Source organism: Aythya fuligula, chromosome 2 (genome assembly GCF_009819795.1).
Source record: "Aythya fuligula isolate bAytFul2 chromosome 2, bAytFul2.pri, whole genome shotgun sequence".
Taxonomy (NCBI): Eukaryota; Metazoa; Chordata; class Aves; order Anseriformes; family Anatidae; genus Aythya; species Aythya fuligula.
In genome coordinates, this window is record NC_045560.1 from 80,207,600 (window position 1) to 80,225,476 (window position 17,877).

Sequence of the window (17,877 nt, forward strand, 5' to 3'; positions counted from 1 at the left end):
ATTGCAACCAGGATTATGTTTACTAACCACAGTTGCTTGCATCTACACTGGAATTTCCCCCTCATCTTACTCAAAGGTCCACAAAAAGATTCGCAGTCCACTGATATACATTTACACACTCCAATGTAAGACAAAGGTAAAGCTGTGTGTAACTGAATGATTTTGGAAAGGATGTTTCATCATGTTAGTAAACAAAAGCTCAGCACCTCACAGATGAAAGAATTTGTAACTAAATATTTTGGTTAGCCATTAAACAGAAATCAAAGTCTAAAAAAAAAAAAAGCTGTAAATTCTTGGAAATAACATTGAAGAAATACTCACAGAACACAGTTGATGTTGTACATTTTACTTAAATGAATTACAGCAAATTTCACCAGTCCTATGATTTATAAAGTACACAAAATATGGACATAAAGGAAACCAAAACCCAAAGACAATCACATATGTGTGTATGTAGATATAACATACGCACACAAAATGTGCAAATTTCTTTTAATGCAAGTTAAACAAAGCTTATGCAGGATAGAGTTGTACAACGTTAGTGGGACAGAGTATTCTAGATATCCTAATGGCATTTCATATCTACAGCCAGTGCAAACTTACAAGGCACAAACTCAATGCTGACACTGTAGTGTTGGAAGTTACATTCAGGCACATCTCATCTTGATTTTGATTTTTTTGAAGAACTACAATGGAAGTGCTACTTCTATACTAAAGTGCCAGCCTTTTCTCAAAGTTAAGAACTAGATTGATGTAACCTACATGCAATAATGATCAATAGGGTTCTGAGTAATTTATCACTGCAAAGTCTGTGGCTAAATCATGTGAATGTGTGCTATTGCCCAAAATACCTCCTTTACATTCTTCAGAGATGACTTACACCTTGCCAGCCTTGGCATATGGAATCCTACTCACACTTTTTTCTGTAACTTCAGTCACACTCTTGCAGAAAGCAAAACTAGTTTTAAAAAAGAGCCAGCAAAAAACTCAAAACCTGTCAAGATACTTGCATTTAACAAATCTTTGCTAAATTGCATAGTGAGGTGTGTATCAGCTACTAAAGGGTTAAAAGCACAAGCTGTTTAAGGCAAAATTTTAACACAGCACTGCAGAAAAAGCCAAATACCAGGTCCATCAGTATTTAAACAGAGTACTGGCCCATAGAGATTTATCTTCACAATGTTTTCTTTCTTACATTAACAGCAAACCCACACTTGCAGTATGCTTGATTAGCAAATTCTGTTGCATTTTTCTAAATGAAATGAGAGCAATTAACATGTAGGCTGATTGACTGATACTGAAAACACATGACAAATAGATTTTCTACCCCTCAAAAAAGGGCTTTTTGAGCCTCCTGGGAGTTCAAAACTCACTTGTACCCAGGGCAAATATAATACCTAAAACTGAACTAATCATTTAAAATTTTCTAATACGAGTTACCACATCACTTTGCTGCCTCACCCTAAAGTTGTCTTTCCAGTATTATTTTTCAATAGAATACATTTAATAGACATCTGAGGAAGACAATACAATACAAAAGCTTAAGGGTCTTTGCAAAGAGATCTTCTATTCCTTCTGCGAAGTAAGAAAGGAGTGATTTTATTGGCATTTATTTGTAGTGCCATCAATAAAGACAAGAATACTTAAGAAAGCAAAAATAGTTCTAATGTTCCACATACATCTTTGGTTTAGCCTTCCTGACCAAAATCTTCTGTAAACTTCTTTAACTTCTCCAGGTCCTGTTCGTTAACTGTTGGTTTTGTGCTAGCTAGTGACCTAAGCATATCGTTCTGTCAGAAAAAAAAAAAAGAAAACAAGTGTATTCAGAAACAAGCATAGTACCACTGCTAACAGTATCGTTACCAAAAAAATATGCTTTAGAAAACCTTTTAAAACAAGATGACCATAGGAACTCTTATTTAAGCAAACCTTCAAGTAACCCCAAACATTTCTGCACACAGGCCAAATTTTTATTCTATGAAGACAGACAATTAGCAGTGAGTTTTTCAAGAATAAAACCATAATCCCAGGTTTAGGTTTTAACCTCTCATCCATTCAGCATCCACTGAAGTGTTATTCATCACTGCTTACTGGAACAAACTGAACTTCTTATTTTCTTTTTTTTTTTTTTTTTTTTTAATCTACATTTAAAGTACAACAGTTTAAAGTTGAAAATAATCAAATATTCCCATGTATTCTTCATAGTCCATCATGGTTAAAAAACCATGAATGAAAGGTACAAGAAAACTAATTGAGTCGTGGCCAAAAGCAACTGAAAAGACTAGATGCTCATATTACTATAAAATTGTGGGTAAAGATGAAAGTCAACGTCATGACTTTCCAGACTTGAAGTTTGTCTCATCATACTACAGATACCCTGCTCAGAAAAGATTAATGCCTGATTTATTTATTTTTAAGGGCAATAACTGCATTTGGACACTGAAACAAGCTCCTATGCAACTGTAGCACATTAGAGCCTAAGTTCCACTAGTAGCACTCAAGGAATTACTGCATTTAATTCCAGGAGAGACAGATGAAAAATCCTCTTAGACTACACAGGCAGAAGTTTTAGGCAGGCCTGCACTTGCACACATCTTTTTGTGCTTCCTTAGTATGCAAATATACACAGATAACTCATATATTATTTATATTTACAAAGCAGTACACACTGTTTTAGAGGTTTGTGATGCTCATGCAACACACTTTTCCTTCATTAATTACAAGAACTGTTGTACGTTAGAACTGATATCAGCACAAATTTAATCTCAAGTCCTTTCCTCAGTGCTCTTAAATTCTGAATCTTCGGGGTGAAATATAGAACAAGTGCCCAGGAATTTTATTCACGTATTTATTCACAGTGAACTACAATTCCAATTTGTCTTGAATAAGGTATTTTATTCCTTAGACCAAACCAAGTATTTTAACATATACAGAAAAACAGCTGAAAGGTACTGAAAGCTAGCTGCATCACCTCTGTTGAATTTTAATCAGAACTACTGTTACATCCATCAGCTTTTTACATTTTATTGGATATACTGGCCTATATGTTGTGGACAACATTTACTTACAGCACATCATTCCCAATTTACACTGAACAAAATTTCCCACTCCTCTCTCTTCTTAATGCTATAGGACAACGGGAAGGTAACATATCACAGGGCAGGGATTTTGAAGGTTTTAAATGAATAAGAGAAATGAAAGAATAGTGAAAGATTCAGATGTTGCCTGTGGATGAAGGGACTGCAGCTGCGTGGCACCAAACAAGAACAGTAAGAAAAAAATGCTTATCTGGGATGGAGAACTGGCTTGTTCACAGCCACGCTGTACATCAGGATTCAAGTATTATCTGGTATGTCCAGCATGTCTGAAAACAAACAGCTCATCCAATTGCCTTGCATACCTCTTTGAAAATGCCTTCACTTTAAAGTCTTTTTTGAGTTTTGCAAATCAAGAAAGAAATGCCACAAAAAATACCTACCATGGAAACCTGTGGCTCCAGTAATTTATCACCTGGAACATCCATCCATGTCATTTCTTCAGCGTCAGGATCACCTGGAGAGCAAGGGGTGAACAAATCTACCATGATATTTGGATTAGACACTGATGGTCCTTTACCTAAAAAAGAAAAACAAGAAATAAAAACCCTTTACCACTCTGCTTTATAGGAGTTTGTTTTTTTAAGTCAAGAGATTGAAGCTGAACATCATCTTTAGAGCAAAAGCATTCTCTGATTTTATGTAGATGCCCTACCCATGGGGATATCATGTCCAGCAGAAGAGAAATTGCATAAAAGTACTGGCATCATTCACTTTGAAAACACGCAGCTGCAGCCAGATACTTAAATTTACATCATGTCAAATCCTATGAGCCTCCTTCTCTTAAGGCAGGAATGTCTGTAGAAAGCTAACATGCCAGCAATCCTATTTGGAAAAGACGGCTCTTCTCAGTCCCTGGCCACTTTGGGAGTCTACTCATCACTGGTTAACAGCTTTCTAAATATTTCTCCAGAAGTTGTCCCTGAGTGCTCCTCAGGTCAGGCAGCCAGAGATGCCTTTTTAAACTTTTACGTGGTGCTCTACAAAGCTCTGTGCACCTTTTCTGACAACACTCGATAGAAAATAGGGCCATCTAGTGGGAGAAGTGAAACCAGCCTCTTTTCCAGATGTACGGACAGACCCCCAGAAGCTGCACCAGGTTTCTTTTCCCTTTCTGCAGAGCGTATCTAGGACCCACAGTTCTATTTTCTTTCATCATTATCTGAAGCATCACACATCCACAGGAACTCAGAACACATGCAAAGACTGAAAGACAACACACTAACCAGCTGCTTTTAACTGCAGAGAACTGGATTTGCCATTCCAACCTGCTTTTAAAGCACAGTGCTTTAAACACAGGTTGTAACACCCAAAACACTAACAAACCTTTGAGTTATCATCACTTGGAGCAAGCAATGGTTTACAATGAATGACTGAAAACTGAGCAAAGTGCTGTTTAGCTGGGACAAGTTCTCTGTTACTATGCAACTAGTCAATAAAGCCAAGATTTTTTTCTTACAAGAAACTGTATCCAACTGAAGTACTAACAAAACAAGTGGAATAAACTTGACTTTTGTCAGAACACTCAAAGTACTGCAGTTCTTTTTCTAGCAAAAGAGGTAAGAAGTAAGGATTGCCTTTGGTTGCTTTGAAACTGTGACAATTGAGGTTATTTCATTGTGCTGCAGTAGTCTGAGACATGCCTGGGATACTTGCAAATTTCGCTTTGAAAAGGCTAAAAAGGTAACAACCCATTGGTCAGAAATGTCATTGTCATTTAAAGTCAATAAATAATGGATAAATACTTCAGGCATCTCTACTGAAAGGAAGGAATCAGCCAGAAAATCCCTGATACATCAAAATACTTGCCTTTATTTTTAAAGGAATACAATTTATGGCAGCACTACTGCTTCAAAATACTGTTTCAAAATGTTCTTTGTATTTAAAACTAGCAAAAGACTCTCAACTTTAAAGTTGTACCCTTAAGAGTACATTCTGGGGGGGAGGGCATTTTAAGGGGCAACAAAATGATGACTTCCCTTTATGGAATCAAAAACCTCTGCAGAATACCTTAACCCACCTTCACCTGCAATACACGAATTTCTGTTAAATGAAACTTTGCAGTAAAAGTATTAACAAAAATACTTTTAGTTTGGGTCTCTTAAAAAGCAAGAAGTTCAAAAAAACATTTAATACATTTTTGGTTTTGGAATTCTGTTTTTAGCCATTGATAACCTTAACACATTTTTTTTGCCACCATTGAAAGCATAATAGTTTAGAAACAATTTAAGCAACACTTGTGCAAATTCTCCGGGGAAAAGAAAATATTGCACAGATTCATTGGATTTAAATTGATCTTAAGAACTCTAGAGGGTTCTTAGTCAGATGAAATTTCTGTGATCCAAACATTTAGAAGAAATGTTTACGTTAGCATGTAATATGTAGACATCACTGCAAGATAAGCCAAACACATGTACGGTTTCAACAGCCTCTTTAGAGAGCAGCTAAATAAGCGTAAGCTAACTTTCACATTACACCAGCATCCCGAAGGTGTTTCATTGTTTGGGCAGGATGGGACCTTGCTCAGCTGTCCTGCATCTTTACTACTGTCCCAAGTAACATTAGGTTAAGATTCCAGTAAAAACAGTCACCTTAGTTTTTCAGTCTGAAGGCCATTCCAAGCAAGCAGAATGTGCATAATTATAATTCATCTGTTTCCATATTGATAAGGAATACATTTATCAACACAAACACTACAAAAACATGAAGAACCATGTAATCTGATACAAACAAAAAAAAAAAGAGCACCTCTGTAACGCTCCATTTGAAGTTAACTTCAAACTGAATGCTTTTAACCTTTTAACACTAGCTAGAAATGTGAAGAGTCAGAGCTTGGATTGCACAGAACAAGCACCTAGAAACCAGCTGCATCAGACTTACAGCAGAACTTGTGTAAAAATGAAAGGAGGTGATATCCATGCACACTCTTAAAAAATAAAAGGACAGTGTATAAACATTCATAAGCATTCAGTATTACCCAAACCAAACTCGGTTTGCTTGCAAGAAATTTTCAGATCAAGATAATTTTAAGTCAAAATAGCATGAAAGTTTGTTGATTCTTACTTACTTTTTTAAAGTGAGTAGCTGATTGCACTATTCGAACAGGCTGCATCAGTGCATCGCGTACAATGATGCTTATATCTGCACCAGAATAGCCCTCCGTTCTTTTTCCAAGCTCTCGATAATCTGCTTCTGTTAGGCGATTTGGAGTTGACCCAAGGTGAAGTTTGAACATTGCAGCCCTGGCATGCTGTTCAGGTAAAGGAATATAAATACGCTTCTCAAACCTGGTTTCAAAAAGAAAGAACAGAACACTCCACAGACGCTGGCTCATGCAGGTGCACAATGGAAAGAAGCTTATGCAAATCAGCATGTAGTTTGTTCCTAAGTGAAACTGCTTCTTTCTAATATTGTATTATACACCATTAAAAAACAAAAATCAAAGGCAAATATTCAACAAGCTAGTCTCATAAATAATACTGCAGCCATCATAAGCCAACATCTAAAATATAACAAGTATTTCATTTTCAGGACAAAGATCACCTCTTCAGATTGTATTTTCTCCAGGTTCTCTTCAACCAATTTTGTGTTTTAAAAGAAAAAACAACACTGAAGACTTTTTTTTTCCTTCTGTGAAGTGCATTTGAGCAGTTTTCACCCTTACAGAAAGAACTGCCTCATAACATGTTGACAAAACCACTTTCTATCTTTTCTAACTTCTTAGAAGAGAACTTTGTAGTTGGAAACAAATTTGAAGTCCTGCTCTCAACAGGGCCATCAGTAGAAACTGTTGGTATCTGCAGTTCTTCCTTTGTAGCAGCATCTGTTCTCACAGTAGAGATTACCTCCCACCAACTAAATGAGAATCTCAATTCTGTAGAACAGAATTAACTTGCTACACATGACAAACTGGGCCAAAACCATGACAAATTAGTTGTTACTGCCACTTTGTAGAAGTTCCTTTGAGTTTTACAGACAAAACATAGATATGCCTTCACACTGCAAAGTACAACCTGAAATTTCAGGTAACACATCCATTTCTCTATCTGTCTATACAACTATAGCCATATAGGATGGAAGCGACCTCTGGAGGCCACCTGGTCTAAATTCCCAAAGTACAGTCAGCTTGAATTCAGTATACAGGTAAGAGTCAATGGCACTGTCACAAAAAGCAATGTTTCTTTAGCCTACAAAAATGACCATTGTCCAAGTTGTGCCCTCATCACAACATAACCATACTTGTAACTGCATTTGTCCTCTGCTGCTCTGCAGCTGAAAGATCCAGCTCATCAGATACACGTACAAAAGCTTCTTAACTCAAGAAAAGCAGTGAAAATACACTCTGAAAGATCACACAAATTGTGTGTGACCAGTACTAAAGCTTGGTAGTTCTGCATAACATAAAATTACATTTCCCTGAAATTACTCAAGCTATTTAATAGCTTACTACAACTGAAACGGGCAGCTTTGCCCCCTGTATCCTTTTTGAGCAGCATGTTTTGTATCTTGTCCCCCTTGCCAACCACGAAATCAAACAGCAATGGAATAGAATAGCCTTCTGCTTGCCCAAGCAGAATTAGCTGACCGAGATATGAAATAACCTACAGGGTAAATACAAGGGTGAACAATCCACCTCTTAAGTGGCAAGGGGCTATTGACTCAGTCCAGTCGTGTCTGAGAACATTAGCCATGCCTGCAAGCATTAACGAGATTACTGCCTCAAATAGCCTTGTGCTGAACCTTCACAACAGTTGCAAATTTCACACCATAACAGAGCGCCATCGTACCTTCTCCTGATAGCAGAATCCAAAACCCAGGGTATGTTTGTTGCTCCTAAGACCAATATTCCTTCATTGTCGACACCAACCCCTAGATGAGGGCAGAAACCATTTCACCATTTAGAAGATAAACAAAGACTGTTTTAAAACATTGTCAAGATTTAATGGGGTGGAAGTGCAGATTTCTTTAGCGTTCTCATGCCAGCTGTACTTAAAATACACACCTTAATTCCTTTGATTCTGAAAACCAGCAACCTTACCTTGCATCTGGACTAGAAACTCTGTTTTAATCCGTCTGGCAGCCTCGCTTTCATTTTCACTTCTTGACCCACATAGTGAATCTATCTCATCAATGAAGATAATGGAAGGTTTGTTTTCTCTGGCAAGCTGGAACAAGTTTTTCACTAATCTTAAAAAAGGAAACAGCCGCAGTTATCTTAATGTAAACACCATCAAAACCACACAACTTAGGATTATGACAGTTACTTTGTTTAGGAAAAGATAAAAAAAAAAGTAGACCCCCGAAATGCATTGATAAAGCTACTCAAAGACACAACATTCTTCCAGCTCCAAGAACTCTGCATTATGTGGAGGGAAATACCACAATATATAGGGAAGTGAAGCATCTTAGAGTACTCCATGCGTGATTTTGCAGGCAAACCCTGCTAAGTTTTACCCTTCTGCAAGACAGATTTAACTATATAAAACCACCAATTTAGAAAGAATCAAAGCAAGATGGCTTTGTCTTATTTAAGATTTGCAACCAAATCTGATTTCCTCTAGAGATTTTTGAAGACATATGTACATTCTTATAGGTTTTATTTTTTTTTTTAAATAATATTACAGAAGAAGTCAATTTGCCTAAAAAATCTGAGATGAATCTTACCAACATATTATACTAAGGTAAAAAGGAAAATAAATAGCAACATGCTGGACAATTCTTCATATCACTGACACTAATAACTTTGGGAAACAGTCCCAGCCTGAAGAGAAACAAGAAGTCTTTATTTTGACTTTGACTTCAACATCAAACAGAAAAAACGTCAAGTTGGACTCCATTTTTTTTTTTTTAACCCTATCTCAATTCACGAAAGCCTCATGAGAACCCTAGATGGACAAATTCCTGCACTTCTAGATTGCAACAGATATCACTTCAGGCCTCCTGGTCTTGTTCACATGCCACATAGTAACAAACGAAGTCAGCATGAGGAAAGAAAATTTCATCGCTGCTCCTCATTTGCAAAAATGGTTTGGAGGTGAGGAGCAGCCGTGAAGTTTTCTTCCTTCATGCTAAATTAATTTGTCTTCCAGATTTTGTTTAAAATCAGAATGAAGGAAAATCACCTCCATACAGACAAAGCCACAAAGCTGTTGAGACAGATGAGTGGGGAGGTGACAAAAGTACCCCAAAATTTCAGACTGATGCAGTGCACTATCACAGCTGAGTTCAGGAGGGGTTGAGATCTCCATAGTGCTCCTGACACCTTGCTGAAATAGTTTTAAAAACCCTCTTGAGCACTGAGGAGCAGTCCAGCTGCAGCAGCACAAAATGCAGCACATGATGATATATTTACCTGACACTGCAGCACGAAGCATAGAAACACCAGAAGTTTGTTTTAACAAGACATATGACCCTTCCCTCAAATTTAATTTCTTTAGTGTCTTATCTAGCTCTGTAATACTAATTTCTTCTTGCCAGTATTTCTCTGGACCTTTGGCAACTTACTTTTCGCTCTCTCCTAACCACTTTGAGACCAAGTCAGAGGAAGATACTGAGAAGAAAGTTGAGTTGTTGGCTTCTGTTGCAACAGCCTTTGCTAAATAAGACTTCCCTGTTCCTGGTGGTCCAAACAGAAGAATCCCTCTCCAGGGTGTTCTCTTTCCTGCAAGAAAGAAACAATCATTCATCAAAAAAAAAACAAAAAATAGGTTTGTATCAAAAACAAACCTATTTTTCTGATGAATCCTCCCTAATTTGTTACGTTTTCTGTATCTACCTAAGAAACTCCTGTCAGTCACACCACTAAGAGCTCAGTTGGAGTTATTGATACATCAGCATAACGTTCTTCTCATACTGGTGCCACTCCCAACTTCAACAGTAGCATTAGAATAAGAAATAAATGCTGTAATCCTGACCTGTAAACAAGTGTGGAAATTTAATGGGCAAGATCACTGCTTCTTTAAGAGCTTCTTTGGCACCTTCAAGGCCTGCAACGTCACTCCATTTTACATTTGGTCGCTCCATGACAATAGCACCTGTCAGAAAAGATTATATAAATTAGCAATGCACGTTGTTCACCGCTTCCATTTAAAAAAAAAATGCTCATGTTCGTAACGAGCAAAATCAAACCATTTCTAAGTAGATTTAGAGAGTAAATAGTGTTAGTCAAATGGACGCTATTCCACAGAGGTTTGTCACATTGTTTTATCCCAATAAACCATCGATAACTAGAATACTTGAGAGCGAGAAGTTCTGCAATGCCCAAAGCTAGTTTGTGACTGACCAGAAAAAAAAAAGGCATTTAGCATTCACAGAGCAGTATCTTCACTAAGGGTACTGAGACAGCATCTCTCACTGAAGCCCAGCGTTGTACTTTCCAAAAAATTTGAAGTTTCATTGTAAACAAGGAGAGAAATAATGTAGTTGCATGAGCCCAGCACTTGTAAGATCCTCTGGCAGATAAAGTAACTTGTTGGTTGCTTAGATGTGCAATAGATGGTCTGAACATCCACTGCATAAGCCTTATAAAAGCTAGGGCTGAAAGCATCAGAAAGGTTACTTTTTCTACAGCTTAGCAGGCTCCAAATACCTTCCATGTCTAGCCTCTAGTCTCTAAGTTTATCATCAAGTCTTATCTCAATCGACAAGTTGTAATTTGATTTTAGCCAACTGACACGTGATTTATCCTCCTCTTCAGGCTTCGAATTAATTAGTCTGATCTCAAAAATGTTTTGTCTCCACTACTGCTAGACGGAACAACTGGAATGTGAACTAGTAATAATAGATTTTGAAATCCTAGTCAAGGCAAATCCAAAGGGCAAGAAAAATCTTCCCAGTTGAACAAATGCCAACCAACCCAATACTTTCTAACACACTGAAGTTTCAGCTGCCCCATTTCTATACCAGGAATTTTTTGTAAATTCACAATTAGCTTTCACCAGTTGTTTTCTTGACTCCTTAAACTTATGCCTTCAGAACTCTGTAAATTGATTTTGTTAAGGCTTTTTTTTTTCTTTTAGAGGATTGAAAATTTACTGCTACTCATCGCTAACAGAAAGCAAATAACACTTGTTCAGTTTTTCAGCATCTCTGTTGATAATTTTCTTTTCCCATGTCTTTTTCATGAGATTGAAAGGAACATCTTTTGTTAACGACTGGAATTATTAACAATATGAAATCTGGAGTCCAAAAAACATCATGTTGTTCACTGTGTTAAAAGCACTAGAGTACAAGTTTGCAATCAACTTCCTCTCTATACACTGAAATTCAACCACTCATTTTCAATGCAATAAATCCTTCTGCGAGGTTAATTATATCTCAGTTTTTCTTAAAGTACACAGGACTAAGGGCTCCATAACTAAAATAATTAGTAGAAACGGTAGGAAGAGCAAATTATTTCCAAGCTGAAGTATCAGTTATCTGCCCCAGACACGCCATGATAACTGAAATTACCGCACTGTAAGAGATTACCCACACCAAGACACAGATGGAACTGGACATTGTAGGCTTCCTAATTTTGTAGGTGTAAATGAATAGCTGGAAGATTAAGCAATAGAGTGCAAAAGGCCTTTAAAATTCTAAACATGAGTACATGACAATAAACCCACAATTACTATCCAGTCCGAATGGCAGTGGCCACTTCTCCCACAGTAAGTCAAGTTGCTGCTATAATTAAAACCTTGAAAACAGACACAGATTTGGGAAAGTTCCATAAGGCAAAGACAGCTAAAGAATAAAAAGGCAGTAAAATTAAATACAGGAAATATTTGTGGCTGTTGTGGGAAGCAAATTAAGATGAGTAATGTGAAGACTGCCCAGAGTTTATACGCTATTGGAGTAAGAGACTCTTACGTTAAGGTTAAAGACATCAAGGATCTCACATCTCAGACTTCCAAAGCATGAAAACAAATAAGCAAGAACCTTGCCATTTTATAGAAAAGTCTTAAAGAAGTGCTAGGTGCAAGACACTGTTTCTTGAAGACTGAAGGTCAGATTCATGTGGGAAGAAAAAGTGTTTATAGTGAGAGATAGGGGTAAAAGTCCAATGCTCGTCATTTTTCTGTTGTTTTTAAATACAGGAAATTGTCCCTTAGAACTACACACGGAGTTAAATAAAGGTGTCAAGAAGTAGCAAAAGCATTGCAGTTTCCAAACGTCATACAATAGCTCCTGAAATTATACAAGCTGAGAAATCTGTTAAATGCATTTGATCTTTTTTACAATGAAGTTCCTTCAGATTTTTAAACAGCAGCTGTCAGGAAAGCTCTGAACAATTCTTTACAATTAAAAAGTAGTTAGCACCGAGCAAAGACACTTTTTTACTGTATAAAAAACTTGCGCTAGCTGCCATATGTTGCATCACTGAACATACCAAGCATTTGAGTTCAAAAACCCAATTCTGTTACTCAGCTGAGTATCACTTCTCACAGCAATGTGAGGAAACGCTACAAGAACAAGAATCCATCTTCTTGACTTCTAAACTCCAGCGCAAGCTTTTTGTATTTGTATGATGTCTGTTACCTAAGGCAATAATACCCCAATGCACAAGAGTAAAATAGTGATACAGTTTAGCAAGTAACTACCTGAAGTGTTGCAACTGTTCCCTTTGGAAAAAGCTTTCTTGAAAAATGACAGAATTCAAGCAGGAAACACAAAGGACAGGAGATGAACTTCAACATATTCACAGCACACAAACACATAGCTCCACAAAGACTACACTTTTGTATATGAACAGTATACACTAACTGAGCCACTTAAAGACAACAAACTAATCCATAACATATATGTGCCAGTAATCTAGAAATTCACTTGACTGAAGTCATCTCTATTTAAAGAAAGGGAGGCTTCAAAGTTACCTTGAAGTTGATTCTGTAGCTTCTTTTTCTCCGGATTCTCTGACTCTCCTTCCCCATCACTTTCGTTCCTTGGAAACAAGAAATAAAATACTGAAATACATTGAGACACTGCTGTCTTAGATTAAAAGGCAAAAAGCAGAAAGACAGCACTTTGAGGAGAAAAAAAACCTTAAGATTTTAGGCTCTTTCAGATCTCTACAAGCTTAGATCATTGTAGTTCTGTTTTTCCACACCACACTCTTTCTAATCCCCTCTCCTAACCATTTCAACTTCCTCTTACAGGTCTGATCCCTCCTCCACTTAACACACTTTACATGCCTTGAGCCATCCTCTAGGAAACAAAACCCCTTGCATTGAGCAACATGGAAGCACCAAAACGGTTCAGCTGTGGATGTTGGCACTTATCCCCTACCTGGAACTGCAGTTGGGCTTGGTCAATTCCGTCTGGTACTATAAAAACTCTACACCCACGTCTTGTCAGAATAAAGGGAACAGGAAGTTACAGAAGGAAAAAAGTAGACTAGGGAGAGAACAACGGGGGTGGAGGTCATAGAGCCATGTAGCCTCTGTGACAGTAACGATCCCTTTTATTATAAACCATCAGAACGCAGCGGAGCTCCAAAAAATAAAACTAATGAGATGAGTAGACAATGAAGGAGACTGAAAGGCAGGTGAAGTTTCAAGAGACAAGTGAGCAATGCTTGGTGTTCAGCGCTGTGAAAAAGGGCAATCTCACCTGGAGATACCTTCCTGAACCCTTCCTCTCCCCTGTCCCCATAAAGCCATCAGCAAATGCACAAGAGACTCTGCTTGTTCAGGAGGTCTGATTCAGCTCTCTGATATGTAAAATGAAACACAGATCTAATAAAAGGAAAGCAGTGGAGAGGCTAGGCAGCAACAAGGCACTGCAGTGATTCAGGCCACCTTATTGAACATCACCCTACAACAAGGCCTTTTGCACCTCCTTACCATGTGAGACAGATAAAATGTAGGCCACAGTAATCGTCAATTTGAATTTATTTTCTACTTGGCAAGCATTCACATGCAGAAGTATTGCGTCATTGTGCTCACTGATATTTTAAATCTGATAAGAATGTGTTAGTCTGAACCAGCTTTCATTCTTCAGTGAATTTCCCATGCAAATATTCAATCATCTTAGTAAGCAAGCACAGAAAAGCCTGTGATACTAATTCACGCTATTTTTCTTTTATTAGCCCACTGTACTTCAACATTAGTAGTCACCTGAAGCATTTCAAAACACTAGTGAAAATGATCTGTGAAAAGCTGAATTTTAGCATAAGTTGAATTCAGGAAGTATTTTGCTTTACCTTCTCCCAAAACATACCCTTTTCCATCAGCAGGACCAGACTCTTTAACTGGTTTTGGTGGAGAATTTTCTTTCTTTTTCAGATACTCTTTCAGTTTTTCTGCTCTGTCCAAGTATTCCGCACATCTCAATCTAATGCTCTGTTTTGCTTTATCGCCCTGCGCTTCATCTAAGAGTTTGAAGAGAAACAAAGTTTTGTTAACAGCAAACACATGCATCAATCAGAAAACAAGACTAGATCTGTCATCTTTACGTCTTATGCATACACCTCTCTTAGCGCTCACCACATAACCAAGTTCTTCAACTACTTATTTTTTCCTCTATACCCTGGAAAGAAGGAGTGACAGGAAGAATCATCTACCAAAGATCAAACACACACCTGAGTATTGCTTTGGCTTAAAATCCAGCTGAACAGGGTTAAGGACAATGGCACTGGAAGTTTTTTCTGTCAGCCTATCAAGCTATTGTCCATTATTTTAATAATTTATTTTCTAAATTAGCTCATCAAGAAGATGCTTGTGCTGAGCAATTTTTTTTTTAGTCTGGAAATGCTTTGCTTTTCCATAGCCTGCTAATTTTAGAAGTCGTTCTCATCAAAGAAAAATGACATAAAACAACTGTAAAAGACAGGTGTGTTTCAACAGCCACACTGTTCTCGTAGTCATTATTATTGTAGTTTAAATCAGCAATCAAAATTTAAAATATTCGGTTTAGATGCTAGGTTTAACAATGCCAATATAATTTTGGAAAAGCTCAAAGTCATAATCTGTCGAAGTCCGTAAGATTTAAGTCAAGTCAATCTCTGTTTTTATCAATTCCTTAGTGACTTTTTCGCTTGGCTCAGTGGTTTCTTCCCCCAAATTACAGAGATATGTGAGTGCACTTATCTCTGGCTAGCAACCCTAACCTGCTCAGTTTATGACTGTACATTAAGAGAATCCACTCTGCATATAAACACTGGACACAAGACAGAAAGTACAAAGAACTGTGAAAGAGAAAGCATAAAATAATTATGAGGGTATGGAAACCGAAGGAAAATGAGAACGTAAAAATCCATCGCATACATTTTGTTGGTCAAGGCGATGAGCAAAACAGACAGCAAGGAGCAAAGATGCCAGCAGAAACACAGGAAAGCGAGCGGCATGAGTAAATAAGGAAGAAGTGCTCCGTGGATACCACAAAGAGTTCTTGCGTATGATATGGTTATCTGCACAAGAGAAGTACAGGAATCCCCGTACTTCTGTCACGTTTCCTCATTTGCAGTGGCCAGCCTGAGACACTACAACAGAAACCCAGAGGGCAGACAGTAAAACCCTCTGTCCCTCTCTTAAAAAAAAAAACTAATAAAGACTCAAGAGAAAAAGAAAATCTGTTTTCTTACAAGAAAGGAGCAGCATGTAGCGAAGGCAAAAGCTGAATAACGCATGACCTCAGTCAAACTACAGATAGCAAGTGTCAGCTGGTAATGAAAGTCAGATTTTAAATACTGATGTCACCATAAGAGATTACTCTGACAAATTGGCTATAAAACCCTACGTCATGACCTAACACATTGCACTTACATTTAATAACGTGAAGAAAATACTGGACAGCATGCTGGTACAAGCGGAAAGCTTCCTCGTAGTTGCCTGCTTTGTCTTCCTGTGCTGCCTTGCTAGCAAGGTCTATTGCTTTCTGTAACAGAAAAAAATAATTAAAGTAAGTGCTGTCTGGCAGCATTTTGCATAATCAGAGAGATTTTAAACTGTTGCTCTGGCTTATTTTTGATGTGTAGCTTTTCTGCTCTTTAATGTTTACCCCAAAAGGCTGAAAGCAATTGATTGCAAGCCTTTGATGGCACATTATGTACAGGACATCTATACAGGACATTCCCATCCTTTCATGAACAGTGATAAGCACAACTTACCAGCACACAAACAAGCAGTAAGTGACAAGATTAATTTTCGGTGTAGCAACTATTACTGATTTGTCTATGCAAGTTTAATCACCAATCTCTTGCATTTATTATGGAAAAGTTTAGAAATACATTTCATGTTTTTTCGTCACAGACGATTTCATCCATGAGTCATGACATCAGAAAACCTACTGACAGCAGAGCCCATATAGGAAGTACAGAGCGCTGAAACCAGCACTATCGCTGCTCCAACCCAAAGCCGGGAGTTAGTTCAAAGACTGATTATTTGTTTGGCTGCTCTCGAAGGATTTAGGTTCTTGATATCCAATTAAGAAATTCTAATCACTGCTCTGGGAGGGAGCAGGGTGAAAGGAGCCCACTAGGCAGAAATCAGCTAAGTTATGAGCACTGGAAGAGTTCTATTAAGGAGAATTTAGGGCTGAATTTTTAACTTGTTTGCTGAACTAGTTTCAAACAGAACTGGCTGTAATCCAAGCCACCATACTGCAAACACTGACCTGTGGATTTATTGACACCACTGTTATTCCTGTGCTCTCAACTGTTTATTACCTCCTATCATGCTTGGCTCCTTGGCCGTGGCCTATCCCACTTCAGGGCAGCTATAAATGACAGTCTGAACGCCGGGCTTATGGAAGCCCAAAAAGGACCAGTTAAAAAAAAAAACAGAGGTCGCTAACACTACCCAAATCTCCTCTAGCCCCGTACGCATTTTTCCACGTACAGTCCATTTCTTCTCCTAAGCATAACACAACCCCTGTGAGCATACTAACTAACCTCAGGCAGCAAGGCGGAGGCGTCCAGAAGACCTTTCCACAGCCATTCCCGTGCACGTACACTCACCAGTCCCCAGTCACACCGAAACCGCCTTCCCCCCGCGGCCCAGCCGACACCCGGCCCGGCACCGCCCGAGCGGCCCAGGCCTCCCCAGTGCCCGGGCCGGGCCTTTCCCTCGGGGCCCTACCTGCAGGTTGCCGGCGTTGCCCGCCATGGCGGGGCGCTGACGGGGGTGTGAGGGGTTTGTGTGTGTGTGTGGGGGTGCCGCCGGCCGCAGCCGCCCCGAGCACCAACCGAAACCGCAGCCCCTCCGCCGGCTGCTTCCGCACTACAGCGCCGCTTCCGCTTCCGGCAGCGCCTCGCGTGACGTCAGCGCGTCCCCGTGACGCCAGCGCCCCCCATCCGTGACGTCACCCGCCCCGCCGCCTCTGAGGGGGTGGCTGCGGGTAATGGCGGCCGCCCCCCCCCCCCCCCACCCGTTTTGGCGGGAGGGGGCGGGGGGGACAAAATGGCGGCCGCGGCACCCTGAGGGCAGCGCCCGCGGCTGGGGAGCTATGAGGGGTTTTGCTTCATAAAACTCCTCCGTGTTGCTCAAAGTGTGTCTTTGTCACCGCCAAATAAAAGTTTCAGCTTCTGGCTTCATCTTCACATCGTTTCTTGAAAACATTAAATGGTTGCTTATATATATATATATATGTATATATATATATAAATGTTTTTTCCCCTGTGCCTCACACTGCAGACCGAAATAAAGTCTCAACACCTTTGCCCTGCTCTGTCCCGTGGCTCGCTTGTCCCCGTATCAGTCATGTGCCCCCTTTCCTGTCATATCAGTGCCGAGTGCTTTAATTTGCAGAGCCGAGCCTTAATGAGTTCTGACACCCGTCACACGCAGGTGTCACCAGTGTTGGT

At 39.0% G+C, this 17,877-nt stretch overlaps 1 protein-coding gene across 1 annotated transcript; it reads right to left on the reverse strand.

Moving 5' to 3' along the window:
- Positions 1 to 725: 725 nt before the first annotated feature.
- LOC116486144 (vacuolar protein sorting-associated protein 4B-like) lies at positions 726 to 17,305 on the reverse strand. The gene is made up of 11 exons (XM_032182151.1): positions 17,153 to 17,305; positions 15,839 to 15,950; positions 14,295 to 14,445; positions 12,950 to 13,017; positions 10,010 to 10,129; positions 9,600 to 9,756; positions 8,134 to 8,282; positions 7,883 to 7,964; positions 6,159 to 6,382; positions 3,479 to 3,615; positions 726 to 1,790 (listed from the first exon to the last, which is right to left on the reverse strand). Exons 1-11 carry the CDS (start codon positions 17,177 to 17,179, stop codon positions 1,689 to 1,691), a joined length of 1,329 nt encoding a protein of 442 aa, XP_032038042.1. The 5' UTR covers positions 17,180 to 17,305; the 3' UTR covers positions 726 to 1,688.
- Between the last annotated feature and the right edge of the window lie 572 nt (positions 17,306 to 17,877).